Source organism: Poecile atricapillus, chromosome W (genome assembly GCF_030490865.1).
Source record: "Poecile atricapillus isolate bPoeAtr1 chromosome W, bPoeAtr1.hap1, whole genome shotgun sequence".
NCBI lineage: Eukaryota > Metazoa > Chordata > Aves > Passeriformes > Paridae > Poecile > Poecile atricapillus.
The window spans coordinates 32,490,611-32,516,720 of NC_081288.1; the positions used below are offsets into that span (position 1 = coordinate 32,490,611).

The 26,110-nt window shown below is 37.8% G+C and overlaps 1 protein-coding gene across 1 annotated transcript; it reads left to right on the forward strand.

Annotated features, from left to right (window-relative positions):
* Positions 1-1,501: 1,501 nt before the first annotated feature.
* Positions 1,502-25,331, forward strand: LOC131592350 (centrosomal protein of 83 kDa-like). Its single transcript, XM_058863794.1, has 16 exons — positions 1,502-1,546; positions 7,242-7,495; positions 7,861-8,011; positions 9,233-9,325; positions 9,621-9,752; positions 12,252-12,503; positions 13,747-13,878; positions 15,578-15,692; positions 17,119-17,263; positions 17,396-17,545; positions 18,203-18,278; positions 19,410-19,567; positions 22,338-22,467; positions 23,395-23,498; positions 24,160-24,340; positions 25,028-25,331. The coding sequence occupies exons 2-16, from the start codon at positions 7,347-7,349 to the stop codon at positions 25,208-25,210; spliced, it is 2,151 nt and encodes a 716-aa protein (XP_058719777.1). The 5' UTR covers positions 1,502-1,546; positions 7,242-7,346; the 3' UTR covers positions 25,211-25,331.
* Positions 25,332-26,110: the final 779 nt, after the last annotated feature.

The window sequence follows — 26,110 nt, forward strand, 5'->3', positions numbered from 1 at the left end:
CCTCTATAAGCTTTGCTTTCTATTACTCCTTTCTTCAGCCATTTCCTCTTTGTGCCCTTGAACTTCATCTCGATTCTTGCTTCATCTTGATTCTTGCTTTTTCTCTCTTTCCTGGTACTCTGCAAGATTCCCATCTGACTCACTACAGCAGCACTCCTTTTAGCAGAGGTAGGATGGTCACTGTGACGAAGAAGAGTCCCATTTCCACCCACACTTCAGAACTGCTGGCCATCAATGAATAACTGGAATGATTTGACTCAGCAGGTCTCAGAAGGAAACAAGTACCCTTCTCTGATCAATGTGAAAAATATGGAGGCAAAAATAAAGTAACACAATTTCTACCATCTTGAGTTATCCTCTCAGAAAAAGATTACACATTGGGAATACTTAATAATTATTCCTTAAATTAGCTGGCAAGAGACACCCAACCCTGTCTGTTGATTTTAGTTACCTAAATAATTTTAGATTTTGTGGGTTTTTTTGCTGTGTCCCCTGCTGAGCTCACACTGACTGATCTAGTCTCGGTGTCATGTTTCTCATGTAAATGAATTGTTTTCCAATAGATTATAGCTATGTAATCCTGCTATGAACACTAATGGACACTAATTGAACCAAAGAAAGAGTCTGTGCCGTTCTACCATTCCTGTTAATGCAGCTGTAAAAGGGAGAAAGACTTCTGTTTGGTCTTAGTTAATATTTGTAGAGCTGATAGTGGGAAAAAAAAAAAAAAGCAAATCTGATACAGAAAAATGAGAGTGCAACTTCGTAACACTTTCTAAAAAGATTTATTTGCAGTGTAAAACTGTTAAGAATTATGTCCTTTAAGGTTCAATCAATTTTTTAATCAAAATCTGCTTCGAATAAAAATTAATTTTTAATTCGTTGCAGAGTTTTGTGGTGTCATTGATTTCCCTATAGATGTACATAGATATAGATGGAATACTGTTGATATTTCACTTCTAACACTGCAACCAGTGCAAGAAGCACCTGCCCGGTGACATGGGTCCGCAGAGCCGGGCTGACAGAAGCGCTCAGCTCTGGCCAGTGTAGCTGCGGCAATCACGGATTTACACCTTGATTAGCTCGGAGCCACCTCTGGGGAGCGGCTGCAGCTGCCATCTCCAGCTGCTGGCAAATGTGACTTTTGGCTTCGGGGTTTTTTGTCACTTTTTCTTCGGGTATGTGCGCGTGTCGTTACCAATGCCCACCTTCTAATATACTAATTGAAAACAATTTTAAACCTTATTAAAGCGCTGTTAGCTTTATTAGAGGAATGTCAATACCGATCAGGACGTTCAATCTCTTGCTTCATTCAAAGAGATTTTAGAGTGAAAAATGAGGACGTTTAGGAGAACATGGTGTTTACAGTACTTCAGCCGCTCGTAGCAGCCGATCTGTGCGAGAGCAGCAGCCCTCAGCCACACCCGCACGCCGAGGGCGCCCTGAGGGCGCGCCCCGCCATTACTGAGCCCGCCCGTCTCCCCGGCAACGCTCCCGGCGTGCCCCGCGCGCCGCGGCCCCCGGCGGCCGGCACCACCGGCGGGAGGTGAGAGGCGCCATTTTTAAATCGCTCGGGCCGGCGGCAGCCACGCCCGGCTGGGCTGTGGGCGGGGGTTCCGCTGGCTGAGGGGGAGCCGGGGTGTGCGGAGGACCGGGCTGGAAAGGGGGGAGCCGGGCTCTGAGCGGGGCCGGACTGTGATGGGGGCTGGGCTGAGCTGACCGCGGCCCTTCTGCGTGCGTGGGGCCGCATCTCTTGGCGAACGGGCGGGGAGGCCGCTTGGGCTCTGCTCGGGCCCCGCGCTCTCCCCTCGGCCCGGGCCGTTGCTGAGCGCGCAGCCGGGACGGGAGAGCCCGGCGCTCCTCTGTGCCCGCTGCTCCGCCTTCGGGAGCAGCCTGCTGCGGCCTCTGCGGCCTGCTGCGCTCGGGATCGCCTGCACAGTTCAGGGGCTCCTCCTGCCTCTGAACTCGCTGCAGACTTTCGAGTCTTTACGTTTGTCTGCTTTGCTTTCCACCAGCGATCCTCAGCCGCGTTCGATGTGAGGAAAATTATTATTTTACTGTGCTTCTGGACATGTGTTAGCTGTGTTAGTGTTTTTCCTCTGACCGAGTTCCTACATCCATAAGTCAAAAAACTTTACAGTAAAAAGGTCACAGTGACTTAAGTGGCTCGCTTGGCCTCGCGTTCGATCTTCGTCCACGTACTGTAGTGTATATAAAATCATGTTTCTGCATACAGGAGGTGTGAGATACGTATGCCAATGTGAAACCTATGCCCTCCCTGAACATAGCGATTTTCGAGTCAATATGAAGGGGAAGTTATTTTTCAGAAGAGTTTTGGTTGCGGACTGTAGCTGTATTTGCAAAACGCAGCCATTTGTATGCCCGAGGAGAACTTTGAATGAGATTTTAGTGAGTGAAAACTTGTGTGCGTTTGAACGTTTCTTGCCATGGAAAAAAATGGAAAACATACTGTCTGCTCTTGAGTACAGCTCAATTTATCAGCTGTAGCTGCCATTCAAAATTCGATTTGATCAGTCAGTTTGACTTGGTAGTATATGTGGCTAAAGCACAGATTTTACCCCTGAGTTGAGAGAGAACCTTGTTTGTTGTTTTTCACCTAATAAGTAACTGGATCTGTAGTATAATCAGAAACTGAAAGGGTGATACCATGTGCCGTGTGTAGGGATGGACACTGCAATAGTTCATTGTTTCTGAAACTTTTACCGTGAACAGTGTCATGGAGGGAGTGATAATAATTTGCATGAGATTGATATCTTCTGAAATGCAGCTGTTGTACAGATATTCTCCAGTATTTCTGCACTTAGGTGCACAAAAGTGTTAACTGTCTATTTTCACTGGTTCTCTGCAGTAACATCTGAGCAGTGTCTAGGTTATGGAACTCTCTGTAGCAAAGGTTTCCCTGTTTCTCTTTGGTTTTGCTTCCCTAGATTTTTTTTTTTTTTTTTTTTTGAAGGTGATTGCTTTGACTGTTACAAGTTGCTGATGACAGATCAGTAGAACGTGGACTGTTAAAATGCAGTGTGCTGTCACATTTCTCAAATAATATAGAAGAGGATTTGGCGTTCTTTTGTTACATGCTTGATGTTCATGAGAAATCTGATCTCTTATGAGTATGTTGCATAGTTGTTTAAGATAGGGTTTGTTTCACTGAATTGTGACTGTCTAAAATCTGGGTATCTAGTCCAAAGCTGTGATTTTGTGAACATCTGAGCTCTGTGCTGTGCCAGCTCTCTGCTCCTGAAAGGAGAAAGGCTTGCTCCTCCTCCTGTCTGTTTACTTGGCTCTTTGTTCCTTTCCCCTAGCCCGTACCAGCTGCCCACTTGCACTGATGATGTCTCTTGCTGGATTTTTCCATGAGCTCGTGTGACTCACTGACCTCACAGAAAAACTATTGAGTGTCTTCTGCTTGTTTGAATGTGTTGGCTTCTTGAGTTAAAACAGTTCATGAAGGGGTCTGATGAATGACAAACACAGGAATGGGAATAAAGAAATGAGGAATGGAACCCTCCCTTTCCTGGTGACAGTGAGCTTTTGTGTTGGATTACACTTTTGCATTAGTTCATTATCTGGTCTTACTGTGGACTCTTGAGCAGGGAGGAGAAGGGGGTGGTGTTTGAAGAGTTGTTTTCATGAGGCTGTGCTTTCCTTGAGTTTTTCACTCTTTCAGGCAAACAGTTCATTGTTTCAGAAGATCTTGGTTAATTCAATTAGAAAAAAAGACCAAATAAAGAGGTCTGGAGTTGTGGCAGAAGCAGGCAGAGGAATTAGACCATGAGTTGTGTGAAGCAGCTCTTTGATTTCCAAAGATTTTACCAAGAATTTTACTGCATGAGCAAAACCTGGGACAAGGCTAAGTACTGTCAGTTGTTTCACAGTTAGTTGCAAAATTATATTCGTTGTGTCATCTAGCTGTTTAAAACCGTGTTCAAACATGATAAATTTAAGTGTTTTAAGTATGGCTGTGGTATGGAAAAGAGAGCCATGTGTGAGTTATGTATGGCACTCAAGGGAATTACCAGTACATGGTGCGGTCATGTCATTTGGTTATGCCAGGTGAACAAGAAGGAAGCCTTGCTGTTGTAAACAAAATGCCATAAAAATCCATATAAAGAAAAAAATCGTATCGGTATATCATATTTTTCTCCAAATGCAAGTATTCTCACTTTTAAGAGCTTGTAGCAAAGAAAAAGCTAAAATAATATCACTGAAAAAGTCTTTCAAAAGAAAAGCCCTTTCGTGATGGGCAGCTATAAAGAGGAGAGATGGATAGTGGGTCATTCAGCAGTGTTCCTTTCTTTAGGAGGAGAAATAATTGGAGAAGAAAGGCAAAACAAAGGTGATTCTTGGAAATGTAATTGATTTACTCCACTTAGCTATTCTACAGTAAGTGTTGCCATTTTATCTATAGAGTGTGCATTTCCTAGGTTTCAGGACTCCGTACCAATGCCTTTATATTTATACCTGTGGAAAATTATGTTAAGGTTTCATACTATGAATTTGGGGTGACTGATAGAAGTTTGCAGTTTGGCAGCTTGATAAAATTTGGCAAGTAAGTAGATGTTGAATTAAGTTTAGATATGATGATGGATTTAGTTTCTTTAAAGTATGTTTTATGCTTCTGCACTTCTTGAACATGTCTCCAAGAGAGGAAGAACCTAGTGTTCTTTTAAAGTATTTCTTAAAAATTATGGGTGTAGTCTTTGTGTAATTTTGAAGATTATTTAAGGCCTGCTCACTGACTGTGAGCAACTACTGATAGCCATTAGCACAGAAGAGATTCTGGTTGGTAATATACTTTAAGTATTTGTATCCCTAAATGTTGTTTACTATTGACAGTTTACTGTCAGAAATTATTTTATGATGTGTGGGAAAGAACCCCAAAACAACAAAATACTTTTTTGCATGTGAATAGGTTAAATATTGCAAATTGCTCTTTGTGTTTTTGAGGAAAGAGCTCTCACGAAGTAAGGAAATCTCTGTTGTCTGATTCACAGTTGTCACGAGGAATGCAAATCATGACATTTGCCGCTAGATGTCCCTGCAAGCCAAAAGAGTTGTGTTTCCTTAAATGCAACTTAGGTTTTTGCAGTCTGGGGCATTGTTTTGTCAGCTGCAATTATCTCCCTCTCTTTTCTCCTTTTGTCTTTTTCATGAAATCTTCATGCATATTAATACATGGCCAGGTGTGTGTCTTGCTTTGTAATTTGTGCACTTTTTGATAGTGGCAAAAGCTGTGAGAAGAGAATATTTTTCTCACCTGCAGCAGCTTGGAATAGAGAGTACAACAGGCTGTGTTTCAGCTTATCTTGTGGCTGACATGCTCTCAGAACACATAGTGTTTTCTTGGTGTCTTTGACTTTGTCTCCATTATGCCACTTCAGAAATACTTCTTAGTCAAGTGAGCAGCAGAATTCAGACCTGACTTCAAATGCTGTGTTCCTAATTCTGAGCTTTGGTTTACAGTTTGATAGTTTCATTTGGTATCTGTAGCATATGAAAGCAAAATACTATTGCCTGGTTGTTGGGGTTTTTTTGTTGTTGTTTTGGTTTGTTCTTTTTGTTTGTGGGTGGCTTTTGTTAGTTTTTAATAGTGATCATGTTAACCCTGTTGATATGCTTAGAAATTCTTAGGGACATATTGCCTTTAGTTTTCCCTGTGTACCAGAGATTTCTCTCCTCTCACGTGATTTATTGTCTTTAGCATCACTGACCTCTTCTCCTCATCCAGCTGTTGTTTTACCAATTAAAAATGTCTTTATATAGAGTTAAAAATCGCTGTTGCCCTTTGTTTCTCAACAGCCAACAAAACTCAGGGATGAAAAAGACATTGTATTGATTAGAAGGGTCTTGAGAACTTATGTCATTAATGTTTCATATTGGTTGTGCGTTTAGGACAGTCACAGAAGAAAATGTTCTTTATTCTGATTCTCTCAGCAAATTTGGGTAAAGCACAATACAAACTTGCTGTTGCTTTTCCTACAGTAATGTTGTAAGTGGTAGATTTTTTCTCTGACCTTTTCTCATTTTAGCAATAGAGGAAAAAAAATGGGAAGAAAGTCTTACATTTACATTTTCTTGACATTATTATGTCTTAGTGGAATGGGTGGTTTTTTTTCCTATATGGAAGACAGGTTTTCATCTTGCTTATAGTTCAGGGGTTTATAAAATCAAATTATAAGTGTTTAAGATACAACCATGAAAGAGTGTAGTGGTAGAAAGTATACATGCAACTGTGCATGGCAAGAAGGTGAGGTATTTGTAGTGATGGTAGAGATTTGTCATTGTTTCTGTTTGAGTTTTACTTTGTACAAAGGTGCACTTTGCACACTGCAGACATGGATTTCTTAGGCATCAGTCCAGCTGTGCAAAAAGTTAAAATGGCAGCGTAGTTGTTTTCAATGCTTTATAACTTCCCTAAAAGTCAGTTACAGTCCTCCCTCCCCCAGATCCTGTAGAAGTGTCAGTAGTGATTAGATTAATACCTATTGCTTCAGATATCAAAAATCACTAAGGAGGCATATTGGAATACTTCCTTATTTCTCAGGAACTCTTGATTTACAGCTTTCCTCACACCAATCTGATATTATCACATTTTGCAAAAGTCTTTCTGGAAAGGTCACAATAAACCATGAGATAAGCTTTGAAAATAAGGAAATGATGTATTTCAGGACTGAACTGTGGGCAGCTGTCTTCCAGGCTGTCTCTGATACCTTAACTCTTTTCCAGAGAGGGCTTGATAGGAATTCAATAGAGAATTATCTGCTTTTCTTCCAGCTGAAATACTTGTGTATATTGATTAATACAGCCTGTTAGGATAGTGTAACAGACTTTGACTTTAATAAGTAGTAAGAAAAGCTGTGTGTCTGCTGTCTGTGACCTCTGCTTGAACTCTGATTAGAAAGGCATAATTAGGATATCATAGTTGGAGTCTCAGTGTATAGCATAAGTAAAAAGAATGTAATCTTTCAGAAAACAGTGCTTGTTGTTATTTTGTATTGACTCAAGTGACCTTCATGTTTAAGTGTACTCTGCTCCTGGAAGGGCTATTACTTCTCAGGGCAGGCTGCATTAACAGAGAAGAGTTACACTTTCAGTAAAGGTTTATAACCTGTGTTACAGCAAAATCGAGATTCTTCTGTACTTAAAGCAAAAGCAGTGTGTGAAACGGTTGAACTGTGAATGTACTTGAATGCTAATTGCATGTCCTTGTATTTGTTCAGGTGTCCTGATCTTCTGAAATGTCAGTGGAAGGAGTGGCTGGTCTTGTAGATTAGTTATACATCAATCTTGTCTTCTCCATACTCATCGTGAACAGTCAGAATAAAATGGATGGTTTGGGCAGCCTTCTTCCTCCTGTGGGTGAAAGTGGTGATGCAGCTAATTCACAAGAAATACTGAAACTTTTGATGGATGAAAAAATGAGAAGTGAACACCATAAAGCAAATTATCAAACTCTAAGGGCAGAACATCTGAGGTACATCAATTTAAACAAGTTTCTCTCTTTAAGTTGTTAAAAAGTGCAGCTAAATGTTGAAAGGGGTTTATTTGTATGTGTGAGATGTGTGTTAGTTATTTTGGTGTGTAAGGACAGATTTAAGTGTTGTTCATGTTAGAAAACAAACAATTCAAAGTACCTTAAGACATTGCAGATGATGTTTCCACAGTACTTTTTATGCTTGTAAGTATGGGATAACTTTTTAATATATTACAGGAAGAGTAAACTAATAGCTTAGTTCTTATTTGGTGTTAGTATGTTTGCTTCTGTATATGAATCTTTTGGGCTTTTAAGGTCGTACTTTAAAAGGTGAATATAAAGTAAATATGTATTTTATCTTTCAGATTGCAAGAGGATTATACCAAATCACAAGATGAACTGAAACGGTCGTTAGTTGAAAAACAGACTGTACATGACAAATTTCAGCAGCTTCTTGCTGACTTTCAAGAGCAGTTGCTGGCTAAAACACAAGAGCTGGAACAAGTGAAACTGCAGGTGAGATAATTTACTGGAAGGACTTAGTATGTATTTCTATCCTGTAGTAGAGCCATCCATATTTTTCTGTTAATGGAGTATGCATATACCCAGTTTGGATATATTTCAGATGTCTTGAAATTCACCCAATCCAAGTAATGGCTCTTCTCTAGAATGACTATGGGTTGAAATTACTGTTTCCTTGTTTAACTGAATCATCCAGATCCTGTTGTTAGTTGCTGTGTAAAACTCTGTCCCCATCTGTGCTTGCTCTGCTGTTAAGGGGGCAATCATCTGCACTGGAGGGTAGCTTAGGTGCCTAAACCTGTTAGGATAAGTGACTAGAAAAATAGATATTTGTTTCTCTTCATGATTACAGCTTTTTTCTTTCTTTTTCTTAAAAAAAAACAGAATCAAACAAAACCACTCCTCAACATTTAAGATAACTTGGGTGTCATTCTATGTAACCACTTGTTTCCTTAAAGTAATGCAGGACATGTTCGTAGGAAATAATAAATAATAAAATAATAAAATCTCTAACCAAAGGTTCCCATACTCTGAATGGAGGAGATGCGCCTCAGTACCGTAACTAGAACTAGTTTCCAGGGACTTCAGGATACAGATAAGTGAAAGAAAGGTAGAATAAATAAGAATATGTCACAGTTGTGGATAAAATTTTTAGTTTTAAACTCTGTTTCTTGGTAGATAGTTTGCTGTGTGAACCATATAAAGAAATTTTAACAAAATACCATGCAGAATGGAGCTTAAGGCAAGGAATCTTTCTTGATTATTCTTTCTTTCATTTAAACCATGTATCCATTGGAGAGCACGCATCTGTTTTGCAAATAATTCTTTGGTATTGCTCATTTTGATCTTTTTGGGTTGATTCACTTACTGTTTAAATTAGACACTAATTCTTTATCTTTTATGTGAGACTGCTTTCCTTTCCCCCATCCCCCACAGAGGAGATAAATCTCTTGGCAATTCAGCCTGAATTTTTTGTTGCTTCTAAAGATAAATGCTGACATTCAAAATGCTTCTGTTATCTTCCCAGAATATTTTTAGTTCATTAATGCATTTTTTTGCTTCTGTAATTACTATTGAAATTTCTTTAGAAGAACATAGAAAATTAAGTAGAATTCCTAAAATTGTATTTGAAATACTTTATTTCTGGCCGTGTTACCTATCACAGTGTAAATAACTGAACATGAATAATTATTTGTGATATTTTTCTCATTGAAGGTGCTAACTCCTCAAAAATTAGAACTGTTAAAATCAAAAATTTATGAGGAATTGGAGTCTCCTATGAGAGAGCGTTATCAGAAGCTCGAAAATGTAAGTCATAAATATTGAAATTTTATTTCATTTAGAGCAGTGATTGCTGCTTTATAGTTGTTCCTAAAACCTTAGGAAATTAAAACTGAAGGGGGATCGAAGTATGACATTATTTGTCTGGTACTGTTGTCCCAGGCAGGGAAGGTTGAAATCCTGGAAGAGGGAGGAGGTGGCACTCAGTTCGTCAAAGATCACTTGTGAAACAATAGGAACATTGTATGGACATTTAAAGGAAATAAATTTGAAAACTTTTAATTGGGATTGTTTTGTTTGGGTTTTTATTTGTCTAACTTAGGAAGTAGAAAAATACAGAACACTATATAACAAACTTCGTTATGACCATACCTTCCTGAAATCAGAATTTGAGCATCAAAAGGAAGAACATGCACATATTTTAGAAGAGAAGAAAATAAAATATGAGGCTGAGGTACGTAGACTATTATAGTAGCTTAGAAAGTATCTCTGATAAAGCTGCTTGAACATTGTGGAACTGTTGGTACTTGAAGGGTTGTCAGTTTGGCTCCATTTCATGTTTGTATCTATTCTCTTAATTCTCAAAGCACTTCTGTGACTTAGCCTAAGGCTGCCTCTGCAGATTTGTTCAGTGATGGCTTGCAATATTATTTGTGCTATTAAAAGTAAGAATAGCTTGCTTTCTGGTAAATGACTGCCAGTATATTTGCTTAATGCTGTTTTTAATCACATTTGTGATGGAATTGGTGACATGATGCTAATTTGAAATTAATAAATTATCTGAGTAACTAATGTAAGTTTAGACTTTAAATTACTTATGTGGCAACTTATCAAGGAAGATATTGTTAATGGCAGATAAGAGTACGTTTTGCAATGTACCTGTCATGATCTGAGTTTGGATCAAGATGGCGATAATCAAAAGGATACCGAAAACTTTGGTAAAATTATTTCCATTGTATTAGCTCTTGAAGAAGCCATTCATTCATTTCTTTGGACTTTCAAAAGTGTATGTAGCTAAATAAATTGCCAGCTTATTTATGTTGTAAATATATACAGCATTGTAAATGAGTTGCAGATGTCATTTGCATATCCATTTAAGTTTTTGTCTGGAAGCATATATTTTAAGATGCCAGATTTGAATGTATTACTCCAAACATCAGACACAAATCAAAGAAATCATCACTTTCAAAATCAATCCAAGTTTGCAAATGCAGTGCATTAAAAACAGAACAGTTGTCCTTCCTGGAGCTAAACCCACATGCTGCTTTACAGCCCGCCTCTCTCATGGGCTTGTTGAGTTTGTGCTAGTCCTGCAGCTAATTAGCACACTTACACAGAATCAAACTACCTTGAGCCCAGGGCACAGTGTGATCTGGTTTCTCTCAAAGGCTTTTTAACATTCCATGTTATTTTGCACAAGGAGGCTATAAAAACATCCTAATTCTTAAATGATGGCTTGGGCATATCATGCAATTGAATTTCCTCATAAAAGGCATTTGCTGAAGAGATCAGGTTTGTTCGTAGAGAATGCTGGTGAAACTTTTAAAAGGACTGCAGCACATCAAAGTTTGGACTAGTCTGCAAATATGGAGAGAATTCTTATGTACCTTTCTCACTCTTTTGCCCCCACTATTATGTTCAGTTCATGTCACTTTGAAAGATAACGATCTATGTATTTTTCTATGTATGGATCTATTCAGTCTGTGTCACTTATTTTGAAATATAACAATCTACAGTCTCCATATTGGTATGTACTTTTTGTACTACCTCATGAGAGAGAGTTGGAGGGTACTTTTGTTGTTGTTACTGGGTTTTGGTTTGGGATTTTGGTTTTGGTTTCTTTTGTTGTTGTAGTTGTTTTTGTTTGGTTTTGGTATTTTGGTTTGGGGTTTTTTTGGTTTATTTTGTGTTGGGGCACAGTCATGTTGGCTGTCTGGAGTTATTAGCAGATTTGAGTTGTGTTGTATTTATTATATAATTTATAATTACAAAATAGTGGAATCCTAAGGTAAGTTGGAAGAGACTCTTTCTAGTCCAAGATCGTGCTTAAAATATTGAAGTGTAATGAGACCAGGTTGCTCAGGTCCATGTCCAGCCAAGTCTTGAACATTTTCAAGGATGGGGATTCTATAATTTTTCTGGCAAGACTCTTTCAGTATTTAACCATCTTCACGGTAAACTCTTTTCATAACACCTAATTGGAAATTCACGTGTTCCAAACTGTGCCTGTTGACTCTCTTCCCATCCCTGTGCATCTTCTCCTCTTCAAGCTGAGCCTTAGCTTTCTCACCTTGTCCTTATTTGCAATGTTCCCCAACCCTCTGAATACTTTAGTAGTCATCTGGACTTGACACAAACTCCAGATACAGCTTTACCAGTACTGGAGGGGGGACAAAGGATCACTTCCCTGGATCTGCTAGTTAGCCTTCTGCCAATCTGCCAGGATTGAATTGGGTGCTCTGCTGACTAATGTTTAGCTTGTTGTCCACTAGGACCCCAGATCCTGTCCATGGAGATGCTTTCTAGACAGTTGCTACAGGCCTGTACTGTTGCATTGGATTACTCCATCTCAGATACATGACTTGTGCTTCGTGTTGAAGAGGACCCAGTTTTGTCCATTCCTTCAGCTTGCCCAGACTCTTCTGGATAGCAGTTCTGCCTTCCAACAGATTGACCATTTCCCCCCAATTTGGTGTCCCACTCAAGCTTCCTGAAATGAGGACAAGCTTGCTAATGAAGACATCAATCAGTATTGCACTCTGTAGTGCTCTCAAAAAGACCACACTAATTACAGGCATTCAGGTGGTATTGTTTTGAATTTCCTGCTCTAAGCAAATGAATGTTTAAATGTCCACTGCTGCTATTTTCTGAATTGTTAATTGCTGTAATTGTTGCTGTCTGACACCTAACCAATGTAAGAACTTTTTTTTTTCTGACTAACAACTATCATCAGATTGCAAGACTGGATAAAGATAAGGAAGAGCTCCATAATCAGCTGCTTAGCATTGATCCTACAAGGGATAGTAAACGTGTGGAAGCACTTTCTAGAGAAAAGGCGCAACTGTGTCAGAAATTAAAAGCCTTAGAAGCAGAAGTAGAAGAACTAAGAGCAGAAAGACACAACTGTGTTGTGCAAGCAGAAAATGTTCAAAGAGTACAAGCACGACAGTTAGCTGAGATGCAGACCATGATGAGGTCTCTAGAGGTAAGACCTGGTTTTATTATTTTGCCTCCCTGTAGAGTGTAGTAAGAATAATGCTTGGCCTGACAGAACTGTCACTGAAATCACTAATAATCTTTCCACTGACTCCACAATTTGAATTGTACATTTCAGATTTAAAATCAAATTGTAGTTGACTGGGAGTCATCTACTGCCAGTTCAGCTTTGGCAAGTCTCTCAACTGAGAGATTCTGCTGAATGATCTCCTTCCCAAATAAGCAAGTCATATCTATATTTGTAGTCAGTAAGGTCAGCACTTGCCACTTAGCTGGAGCTAGAAACCAGTATGTTAATAATCTGCTGCAGTAAATTCTTTATTCTTTTCAAAAATGTCACATGATGCTCCTCTCTTTAATCCTTATCTGTCATCTTTTTTGCTTAGCTATGCCTTTTCTTTCTCCAGTATGTTACTGCTGTTGTTTAGTACTTGGCTGTTGCTCTCCCTGTTGCTCTCCTTGGTATTTATGGCTTGTTGCACTTTTCCCAGGATTCCATTGTATTCCTCATCTCATTCTCAGATCTTCTGTCAGTTCTTGCTACCTCTCTAGGTAGCGAGCCTTTTCATCTACACTCCTCACACAATTGCAGCATGCAGATAGATGGTTCATTTTCTTTTTTACTATTATCAGTGCTGTATACCTTAGTTACAAAATGCTCTGATCTCAACTTAAGAAGTGCTGTGATCTTCTTAGACAGCTTTAAAGAGAGCCCCACTGAAAATGAAAGTGTTCAGAAAACAGAAGGTGACATCATATATTAGATAATCTTTTTGATATTCAGTAAAGATCAGGGTCTATAATAGAGTGATTACATTTTATTTCCTCTCCAGGATGTTAATTCTTCTGTCAATATAACTGCATAGACCAGTTTATTACACCTTTTTGAGCACCATTTGTAGTTACACTATTTACAGCCCAATAATTTACTGATAAGTACACCTGCTGCCTCCTAACCAAGTCAGATTACCATCATCTCTTATCAAGGAGGTTTGAAAATGGGAGTGATTTTGTGTAGGAAGTGTTAGTAAAAATAGTTGTAACTTTTGAGTAAAATTCAAGGCCCTTGTTGTATGGGAATATATGGTTGAGCAAAGATGAATATTTATATATCATATTATATATTTTAACAAGTCAGTAATATCTGAAAGCCCAGACCAATCAAACATTTCAGATGAGTAACAAGAGGCAACTCAGCTCCAAAAATCTTAAAAATACTTCCTTCATTCAAGGCAGAAAAGAAGTCTGCTGAACTACAGGTTGGTCGAATTGAGAAGGAACTGCAGACTAGTCATGAGCAAAACATTCTCTTAACTAGCAAACTTCACAAATCTGAACGAGAAGTCAATTCCTTAGCTGCTCAAGTAAGTACTTTTATGGTATCTGAAATATATTTTTCACATCCTGTTTTCTGCTTATATTTTACACTAAGAATAAAGTAATAATGTCTTCTGCTGTGACTGAAAATAGGTATGGAGTTTTTCCCTCAGTTTCAGTTGAAAGACAAAGAGTATGTGACTTTACAGGAAAAATGTCTTAACTAAAAGTAGCTCTAAAGATTGAGGTTATGTTCTTATTATTCCATCTTCTAGATCTTTTTCCTGAACAGAACGAGATTTGAAGTGGTATCTTTATATTCATGTTTTTGATGTTTATGAATACAGCTAGCCTTTAGAGCTTTAAACTGATCTTTCTTCCTTTTTTTTTTTTGTAATGGACCTATGGCTTCTGGAGATCTTAAAAAGTATCCTCTAAATGGGCTGTGTTAGCTACAGGAAGCAAGCTACACTGGAGTTACTTGTGGAGATTTAGGTTATATTAGAAGCGGGGTAGTGACATTAGCATAGCCTTTTTCTTGGGCTAATGCCAGCATAGCTTGTGCAGAAACATTTCGGTACAGAATTACATCACAGCATTTTAAGTTGACCATTGTTCTAAAAGATATTTGAGTACCTTTGTTGGCACCAGATCTTAGAGGTTCTGTTCCAAGTTTGTATGCTTTTCTTTTCTTTTGAGATCTTTTAACAGTGCATATTTATGAGCTAAGTGTTTAATTTTGGTCATTCATTAAAAAAAAAGTTCTAACTTACCATAGGAATAAGACATAGCTATACCACTATTTAAAGCCTCTTTATGTAATATGACATACTTGGCCCCCATACTAAATAGGAGGGGAAAACTTCTGTTAAACATTTTTCAGTTGTCTCCCAGAATATATAGAAGATTGTTATGGTCTTTATTTTTTGTGTCAGCTGGTCTTCTCTGTTCCCCTCCAGAAGCAGAACAAAATAAAATGTTCCAGTGATGTTTCTTCAAGGCGGGGGAGGGGGGGGGGGGGAATAGAAGCTTTACTATATTAACCTGCACCTGCTTCTGTTCCCATTCAAACCTATTCCTGAACATAGTTTGTCTTAGGTGCATGTGTTTGTCTTCTGGATTTTTTGCCTTAAAAAAGCCACCTTAAATCTTTTCAAGTTGCCCTGAAATGTTATCAACGTCATACATAAGCAACTAAATCTTCTGTGTAGTTACTTAATAAGCTACTGTGTCATTCTTAACCTTTTGCCACTTGTATATGCTAGCAGGTTGTAATTACATTTGTCATTGTGAATGGATTTTCATTATAAGTGCTTTCCTCCAGATACTTAATTCGCATTGACCGTGTAATTACTGCGTTCAAATGCCTAAACTATAGAAAGTTTCCATGCAAGCAGTAATTTTCTTTGATTTGATGTTCTTAAAGCTCCTACTTTTATGAGGCCATTTGATGTGTCCGTAGAGCAGTATTTGATTTAAAGTGCACTTTAAAACTATGAAGACCTGGGTTTTGAGAAGGTAATGTAGCAGTCCAGGAGGCCAGGGGGGCTATAAGTAGTTACCAAATTGAAATTACTTGGGGAAGTTGTTGGTATTCTGGCTTTGTATATCACTGTTTTGATTTATTTATGGAGATTTAATTAAATTTTATATTAACTTGACTCTGTGGTATCTTTAGTCAGAAGTGAAGTAAAAAAATGGAAATTTATTATAGTTAATTTGATGTTGGTTTTTACTAATTCATAGGTAAAGGAACTTAAACATTCACATAAGTTGGAAGTAACAAATGTCAAACTGGAGGCAGCAAGAGCAAAGAGTGAAGTAGAAAGAGAGAGAAACAAGATTCAAAGTGAAATGGATGGTAAAGTCTGAAATTATTTTGTAATTTCATCTGTTTACTTATAGTTAGAATAATACAATTCTATTTTTCTCTGAACACTCTCCAGCAGCCTTCACCTTCTGCTTCTGGTCTAGGTCATGGATCTGACAATTCATTTGGTATTTGAAATAATTGAGTTGTTTCACTTGCTCTACTAGGCAAAGAACAATTGAGTGCAGTTTTTCATTTATGTAAATTAGTGCATTTGTGACACAACTTGAGCATGATCTGTTTCAAATTATATACTTCATATGGTTATTTTTTCTAAATTCTTGAGTCTTTTATACTCTGCTTGAAACCTTATCATGCCACAGAGCTTCAGTGGTTGGGTTCTTTTTTTTTTATTTTGTGTCTGTGGAATTGGAATCAAATCCATAAGGCTGCCACATGAAACAAAATACAGTACCTAGTTCATTCTTTAAAGGAAATAGACATTGCTCTAAGCCACCTGATGCAGCTGAGTATGTAGGCAACTTGAAATAGCCTTCTAGAGTGAAAAGGCCAAAACTTTCTAGTACTAGTTGTTTAAATCACGACACAGCTTTAAAGAGAACTGTCCTCAGTGATTTGCCATAGCCCCAAAATAGTACCTTTGTCTTCCTGAAATGTTTCTGTTCACTTACTTTAATTTGCCAAGAGCAATTAAAAAGTGGTGTTTTCTGTATTGACAATATACTTACAGTTTATTGCAAGCTAAAAATGTTGAGCCCTATGAAATACAAAACTCCATATAGACAAGATTTAAGTTAACCTGAACATAATGTGGAATTCCATTTGCAACTCTGAATTAGCTAAATAATGAGGAGTCACTGTTAGAGAATGTTGTCTTATTTACCAGTGAGCATAGGTGTCAGTTACAAGATTTTAGTTTGTGTCATTTGTCCCTGCCTATAGAGTCATAGTTTTAGAAATGCCTCACTTGGTAATATAGGTGGATTAAAATCAGATTTGTCGTAGCCCAGTTACTGGTTTCACAGATAACCAGTTATTGCTTACTGTAAACTTTTCCAGAAAATGAAAATTTTCTTGCTTGACCTTTTCATAGCTATTGTGGAACACTTTTAAAAATTTTTAAATCCAGACACAATTTTTTTATAAATTGCTCTAGAGTTTAAATCTGTAATAATATAAACTGTTTAATTACTTTTGTTTAAAGTAAGAAACTCTCATAGACCATGATTCCAGTATAATGGTTACTTTTCAAAAGTCTTGGAAATATAACTGTTACAGTAAGAAAGGCCTCTTCTGATTTTCTTGTGTTTTGTTTTTTCCCTTCCCCCATTCATTCTGTCATTTGAATTGAGATTTTTAGTTCCCTTTTGTGAATTTATAAAGTTATTTAAATATGGGATTTCAGCAGGTTCTTATCAATAATGACATATTTAACTTTTTTAAATGTATAATGCAGGATTGCTGTCCGACAAGGAAATTCTTACTGCAGCTGTTGAACGTCATAAAGTGCTTTTAGTAGAAAAAGATCGGGAGCTAATTCGTAAAGTGCAAGCTGCCAAAGAGGAAGTTTTTGACAATATTGCAGCCTTACAGAATGAAAAGTATGTCTATTGATTTCCTCCTCAGCTTCTAAAAGAGGACTGTTTTGTGTTACTTTTTAAAATGTCAGTCTTAACTAAACACTTCTGGCGTTTTGTAATGATTCTTGTGTGCATAATTGAATAATTTCTTAGGTTAGAACTCGAGAACAGACTAGCTGATCTAGAGAAGATGAAATTGGAACAAGATTCTTGGAGACAATCTGAAAAGGATCAGTATGAAGAGAAACTACGTGCTGTGCAGATGGCAGAAGAATCTAGCAAAAAGGAGCTTCAGCGTTTGCGGTAGTGTGGTTTTTCTAATCTTAGCACAAATTTCTCATTTTTCCCCCCGTAATGTCTTCACAGTAGACAGTATAAAATCTTACTATTCATAGATACAGAAATCTTCATTATGAAATGTTTTTTACAGTAGATTAAACAAAATTATCTTTTGCACTATATAAAAAAGAGCACAGAATTAAAAATCAATTGTTTGAAAAGATAACACTTTTTGTCCAAACCTTTAAGTGTTATTTTCAATGACCATTTTCAATGACCAATGAAGTAATAATTTGGCAATACACATTTGTTAGAACTGGTTTAATGCTGGCATAGCCCCAGTGTTAGAGTAAACCATTTCTCTTTTCACAATGGCACCATAGCAGCAATTGGCAAGCTGTGACCCTAATATGATGTCTCTGAGTTGGTTATTATGGTTGGGAATTTACTTGGCTTACTGTAGTTTTTATATGAAGGTCAGCATGATAAAATGAATCATACTCTAAAAATCTTACTCCTATGTGAATTCTAAGAATGAATAGAAATATATTTTTAATACTTTTTTAGTTAAATATTTATCAGCCCTTCAAATAATGCTATTTTGTCAGGCTGATTTGTCCTTATTTATAGCATCTGTATTTTGATTAGATAAAAAAATAAGGATGTCTTACACAATTTTAGATTAAAAATTCAACAGCAAGCTATGCAGACAGAAGAGCTAGAAGAAAAGAAACGTGAAAATGCTAATCTGAAACAGGTAAGGTTTATTGCATTGTAATGTTTTGTAGAGAAATACGTTCTTTCCTGTAGTTACCATGTTCTGTGTTTGAAGATTAGATTGAATTTTTAAGGCGCCTTTTTTTTTTTCCCCCCCTGAGGGACAAAATGTGTACTTCAGATATTTAAAGGAGAAGTGTTTAGAAATCAATTGTGCTTTCCTGGACCTTTGTAAATGGATTACAGCTTTTTGCTTCATATGTTTTGTGGGTACCAGGAATTTCAAAGCTGAATGTTTATAGACTGGTATATTGAATATGGTTATGCACTATTTAACTGGAGATTCAGTTGCCATGGAGACTTATAAATTGTTTCTAGGTAATGCTTTGCATTTACACTGGATCTCTCATCTGAGTTTCTTCAAGTGTTTAACAGATGTTTCATAAATGAACAAACTAGTGTAAAGAGGTATATTTCAATTGCAGAGTCAATTGATGGCAGTGTTGAAAATCAAACTTTTTTTTAACTCCTGCTTGCCTATGATGTTATTTAGTAGGTAATAAAAATAGCTGTGCATCAAAATACTCTGCAACATGTGTGCAAGTTCAAGACAAATATTTTTTTCCTCCAGAAATCAGAAATTAAGGGATATAAGTGTCCATGTGGGGGGAGGAAAAGGGAAATGATGATTTCTATATGCTGGCTGCAGAGGTTGGACTTTTCAGTGCTTCCTTGTTTTGTGAACTGACTGGGGTGGTCACTGCAATGAAAATAACAGGCTGTAACATGCTGTGTATTATCAGACAGAAGAGCCTGGATAGCTCCACAGCTCGGCTACAAAGTATTTCATGGTCCTCCAGTTCTGTTCAGCCCTGGTGCTGAAGCGTTGGATTTCTGAAGTTCTGGGGACACTTCAGTGACAGAAGAGTCCTGCCTACCTTTCTCAGTTTAACTACAATAGAAACCTTTTGTCTCATAGTGATTTACTGTCTGGAGTATCTCAAGCTTCTGCAGAAACTGTTGAGTAAAGAGAAAAAAAACAAGTAAAAAAGGCTAATGACAAGCTAAAGCTAGTTGATGTTTCCATTTTGCATTGTCTCAGTATCTCAAAATCAATTGTTGCTTATTTGCGTACCTTTGAAATGGAAAAAAATGTTTTTTGTTTTGGTAGCAAATAGATGATATCCAACTCCAGCTTGCCTCACTTTCTCAATCAGAAAATGATTTGCTGGAATCTAATCAGAAATTGAAGGAAATAATAGAGAGATTGAAACAAGAATGTCAACATGCAAGGGCTCAGGCAGAGAAAGCTCAACTGGAAACAGAGAAGTAATTTTTTTCTTTTGGCTTTGCTTTTCATGTTCCGTGTGTTCTGCTTATGTGGATTACTTAACTGTGGATTGTAGATCCTGAATAAAGTCAGAAAGTTAAAATGAACAGGAAATATTGGACAGTTGTAAAAAAATGGCCGTATATTCTATGGCATAGCATGTATAAAAGCTTTCCTCATGTCAGCTTTAAAAACAGGAGTTTGTTTCCATTCCTATCTGTTAAAATTAATTATTGATTAGTGAGATATACTGCTTGCATAAAATGAAATTCTACTTATACTGAAGTGAGTGTCAAACTTCTATAGGTATAAATGGATCTAGAGTTTCAGACAGTTGTAAGAATGTTTAAGCTGTGGAAAGCTTAAATGAGTGAAAAGAGCATTCAAGCATTGTAATTGTGTGATGAGGTTCCATGGTCCCAGTCAGTATATGTGTGAATACTTCTTTCCCACTAGCTACTTTTAGCTGATATGAGGTAAGCAAAAGATTATAGAATATCTTCTAGTTCTTCTCATCAAAATTAAAAACCATCACTTTCCTTTTTTTGCATAAGCTTGACTGCATACCATCGAAGTATGACAATAAATGATAAAGGAAGCAAAGAAATGATGAAGGAAGCCAAATTTTATTCAGATTCCACATAGAAATGCACACTTTCCTGGAATTTAAAGATTAGTTTGTCAGTCTGAAATGGCTTTTCAGAATTTCCTAGTTTAGTAACCAAATATGTGTCTAACTTGTACTACATTATTGTGTGATGGGTGTTTTAAAAATTCAGTGTCCCAGATTAAATATAAAACTTCCAAAGTGTATAATGTAACTTCTTTTTATTTTAACATGTTTTGTTACTAATTGGTACTGCAATTGCTATGTTGTCATTAGTTTAAACAGTGCTTTTCAATGTAACATTTGAAGATATTATTGCATTTGGACTGCAGAGTATGTCAGTAGCACATTAAATACTTTGGATGTTTGCACATGTAGAATGAGATCCTTGCTGTTACTTGAATGAGGCTCACTGTCATTTGCATATTTATGCATCACAAAACAGTCAGGACTAGGTTTTCCTGGGAAGGCAGTGGAAGGAACTTCTCAGTCCTCAGAGATCATTGATTGTACAAATATGTAGGTGCTGAGAGATGCACTAAGGCTGATACTGCAGAAATGAAGCAACACTGTAGCCTTCATGTAAGTCCTGCAGGTCTGTGCCACTGCTACCCTGGGAGCCTTGGATCATGTTTCCATTGTTTTTATGAATCTGTGATAGGACATCCTTCCTCTGTTCAGTAAAGTCTAATGAGCTTGGACACCAAAAAGCTAAGTTGCACCAAAGCAAGAGGAAGTGAAGTAGGGACTAAAAGATGAGAAAACATAAGATAAAAAGTTTCAGATAAATAAAGTAGTGCCATTGAGTATAAATAGGCAAAGCAGCTGCATGTCTGGCTGTGTCAATCTTAAGCTTGGAAATGAAAATGGGAAAGGAGAAAAAGAGCTGAAGGCAAACTGAGACTTTTACAGATCAGAGATGGGCTCAAACAGGTACTTGTTTAGCATTTTGGGAACAATATTAGTGGCATTTAGACCAACCAAACCACAACAACAGAAAAACCCAAACAACCTCAAGGAACCCTCACACCCAACTCAAGCATTTTTTAACCATTTAGCTGAAATCCTTTTACTGCTAAGCAGTGCTTGTCCAAAGTGCTTTGGTTCCTGGGTACTAGTAGTTATTTATAGTCAAGAGTGAGGTATGAGCCACGCTGCATCAACTAAAAGAGCCATGGCAGGTGACACATGGACCAGGACTCTGTTTCCCAAATGAGAGTGGATGATGTCCAATACTTCTACTGTGGGGAAAGAAGAGGTGGTTTGGTGAGAAATTTAGGGAGATGCATTCAGAGTCCATGCAGGGAAATTGCATCTGCCCAGGACTGGAGTTCTGTGGATGCACTAATACTAAGCCTTGGTTTTATTAAAATCTGCTACACAGAATCTCACCATTTGATTTTAATTTTTAACAGTAATGTAATTAAATATGCCATTAGTTCTGCTTTGACTCACAATGCAGGTAGCCCAAATGAACAAGGCAGCAGAGAGAAACTGGCTCCTTTCCTATACACTGCTAGAGAACACAGCCTAATTTTAGTGTGTTGTAACCATGCAAAAGTCTAAACAGATAACATATGCCATTGGTGGTGTGTGTGTTCAGCTGGAGTATTGTCTAAAAACCATATTAGTGGGAGCTTCCTGTTGAGCTGGTGTTTGTTCTGGTTGGGAGCATGTGCTAAGCAAGTCTGTTACAAAGACTTAGTAGACTTCATAGGGCAGCACCCTGCTTTCCCAGAGAAGGTAGTTGTCAACTCTTCTGACAATTGATGTTTTGAATAGGCATCTACTCTTGTGTTCCAATGTGATAGTCTGACCTGATTTAAGGAATTTTCTCTGGGTAGTTTAGCAGCATGCCAATCCAACAAGGCACCAACAATTAGCTTCTTGGAATCAGTTTTCAAATTTTCAAAATTCAAAATTTGAGTTCAGTATCGGTTTGTTCAAAACACCTCATGGTTGAAGAAATCCTAGGATAATGCACAGGTTCAAACATCATAGTCACAACTGGATTGTGAACACAATCAAATTTACGTCAGATTGTTTAAGTATATAAAAGTAGGAGCTGTGAAAAGATGCGTCTATTTTAAGAGCCTTAAGGCAACTGAATGTGCTGCTTGCTTTGTATAACCTCATAATCTTTTAACCTGATTCTTCCAAAGGACTTCAGAATACCAACGTATGGAATGGCTGCAGGAGAAGCATATGCTTACCCAGCACCTCACAGAGTATGAAGAGAAATACAAGCAAATGAAGAACAAGCTATGTCGAGCTGCTGTTGCTCAGAAAAAGGCATGCTGTCTCTTCCTTTTTGAATGATCTAGCCTGTGTAAAGTTTAACTTTGCTGGCCAGCTAGAATTGTTTCAATGTTAAGAGTTCATTTGCAGTTTACTGTATATAATAACTAAATATATTGGGTTCTTCAAGATTAGCATAGAAATAGGTTGAAGTGACATGCAAAAGAATATTACAGCTGACAATTTTGTTATCCAAGTATGCCATCAAAAACTTTGTGAGGCTTTCTTTGCACACACGTGTGCATTGATGGTTATTTAAGAGGTGGACCCCTTGATGAGGGAGGATGATGCTTCAGATACCAGACAAATGATGTTCTACTTTTCCTTGATGGAATATTAAAATTTTATTTCTTCTCCTAAGCTTACTTTTTATGAAATAAATTGAAAGGAAAGGCAGGTTGCTTGTAAAACCTCAAGATTAATTAGCATTGTTCTACATTGAACATAGGTTATGAAATGTACCAGTATCTTTTAAGGTCATGAAAAGTTAAGATCAATATGAGGGGGAAAAACCCGCAAACAAACAACACCAAAAAACCTCAAGAAACAAAAAACAAACAAAAAAACCCCAAAAACAAAGGAAGCATACTTTCTTGGTTATGCTTATATTCATTTATACATAGTCATTTAAGGGATGACTGTTGTGATTCTTAGATACCATTAACGTTTGTTAGTACAGCTGGTCACTGACTAACGAGTGACTGGCAGCTGTGCCTCTTTCATTGAAAGCTAGGGATCATTTCCCATCTCTTCTGCTTCCCAGCATGGCAATCTAAGCACCTTCAAACAACACAGCATCTCTTAAGGAAGGAAAATCCTATAAAGGGTCACAGCTTGAAACCACATTCATTATAGATTTAATTTTTACAGGATTTAATCTATTAAGGTATTACTTAGCTGTTTGAAACATCTCATTCACAGAGAAAGACTCTCAATGACAATAAACAAAGGAGGATGCGTGAGAAAATAGAACTTTTGGAAGCCAAGATGGAAGAACTAGAAAAAGAAAATCAAGTGTTAAATAGGTAATAAATTTGCTTTTTCTTAGCTTGAAAAATTACATAGGCTCAAGGTATGACTTACAAATATGAAGTATTTTTGAAGTGTTACCTAGATTAGTACTCAAAGTCCAGTCTAGTAGCCTTTACAGCACTAGAATTCTTTGAATAGATTCTGTTTAGGATGGGCAGCTGAGAACTTGTGAGACAACTGCAGGGCTGTCTCTTCAAGAAGAAAAAGAGAAAAAAATACCTGATAGGCACAGTAGCAGGAATCCCTTTAAAATAAGGAAGTGAACAAGACTTCAGAATTGCAAGAGAAAATGACGTGGCCATCCTCTTTCAAAGATGAAGTCCTGGTTTTTCTCTCTTCATTGAACCCCTGTGGAGGGCTTGACTTGAATAATTAATTTACTGTGGCTTCTCTGACTCACTACTGTGAATGGTATTAAAAGCTTAATTTATTTCATGTAAACTCTAATCTGTAATAGAGCAGATAGTTAAATATGTAGAGGGACATTTAGACAGGCATGTAGGCAAAAGAATATACACAGATCTACTTTCCAATTCTTCTGTGTAAGAATAGGTAGAAACTGGGGGTGTTAAACAGCAGAGCACTCGTGGAGAGCTTTGCTGCTGTGTTGGGATAGAAAAGATCTTGAGCAATAAGAAATCTGTAATTTCCTAGACAGAATGTTTCCTCTGAAGAATATGCTCGCCTCCAGAAGAGGCTAAAGGACTTGCAGCGTCGGCATAATGAATTCCGGAGTATAATTCTGAATCCTGACATTCCGTCACTCAATCCAGTCAGTATTGCGCCATCACCTGCTTTGCCTCCTGGGCCTGCAGCATCCTTCTCCTTTCTTCAGGTGGTAATATTTTACAAGTTGTGAAAATAATACAGCAGAAGAGGGTACTGAAACAGTTCTTTTTTACTGACCTTAGTTTTAAGGAAGGCGTATTTCATCTTTGGACAGAAGTAAGAAATACTGAGTTATCTAGAGATGTTTCCTTTGTCGCAATAGGAGGGTGTACTTGAAAGACAAAGGGTATGTTACAGAATGTAACAACTGGGTAGTTTTAAGGCAGTTCTCCATATTTTGTCCTTCCCCTCAGAGGCTTTAAATGGCTCCTTCTGAGCAAGAAATGCTAGTATTGTTCTTACACCATGGTTTCAGTATTACAAAGCAGTATTGCTGCTTTTGATTTCTTGTGTGGTTAAAAGTGTCTTAGGCTGAGCTGCTGAGGGTGAAAATCTCTCTGGCTGAGGTTGACCAGGTTGACTTTACAGATTCATGGTTACTGAGACCTCAGGTTTGTGTGTTCCTTCATCTGGGAGGAGGAACAGCTGCAGATGTATTTCTTCCTGATGCTGTTCCTCTAGAATGTCAGAACAATACCCACAAAACACTAATGAGTAAAATTTAACAAATAAGGATGTTTTGGATTTTACGGTTTTAGTTTTCCTTAAAGAAAACTAATGCATTGCTCATTTTGGTCTCTTGTAAGTGTGCAAAATGTAATAAAGCCACATTTTTATTCCTTTTAATTTCAAGGAGGAGCAGCATCAAAGAGAGCTTGCCCTGCTTGGCAAGCGGTTGGAAGAACTAGAAACCAGACAAAGAAAACAGCTGGAAGATCTTGGACCATCTAGAGAGCGGGTAATGGTGGGGAATGGGGACTTGGCAAGAAAAAAGATCACTGGAGAAGATGAAGCACAAAGTGAGGACTCTAAATAAAATCTGCACACTCTTGATGCTGTTAGCTTTCAATAACTTATCCTTTGTACATGCTTTTCATATTTTGCCAAAAACATGGTTGTATGTGCCTGAATAGCATAAAATATATTCTGCATAGTTACCCCTTTGTGGCTCAACTTGTTTAACTGCTGGGTCTAAGGACAAAAGTAACTTTTCTCACTGGGAATCATAAAAAGAATATGCAGGGTTGCCATTCATGAGGGGGCTGTACCCTGAATATGTGTTAGCAGTGGAGTGATATTTAGCATAGCAGCAGTTACAGGCTCAATGTTAGGACTCAATTGCAGTTTGTTTCTGGTGCACTAGACTTCCACTAGACTTCTCTCAAGTGCCTGCTCCTCTGGGCATGTGTGGGGGAAGTGAAGTCCTTTCCACTATAAGCCAAGAGCAGGTTTGGGATGATTTGATGAAGCTGAATAGCCATAAGTCTGTGGGACCTGATAATGTGCATCTCAGGATCCTGAGGAAACTGGCTGATGGTGTTGCTGTGTTTGGAAGCCATGGCAATCAGTGACTGGAGAAAGGGAAACATTGCTCCCATTTTTAAAAAGCGGAGAAATGATGAACCATGGAACTCCAGATGGGTATGCCTCACCTTTGGGTCTGGGATGATCATGGAGCACATCCTTCTAGAAGATGTGCTGAGGCAAGTAAAAGAGAAGGAGGGCAGCCAAGGCAGCTGTCATGGCTCTACTATGGGCAAATTGTGCCTGAGCAATATGGCCTTCTATGATGGAGTGACAGCAATGGTTGATGGGGGAACACCAACAAATGTCACACTTAGACTTCTGTAAGGCCTTTGATATGGTCTCACATGACATGCTGATCTCCAGATTGAAAAGACACAGATTTGATGGATGAACAGCCATTCGATAGATA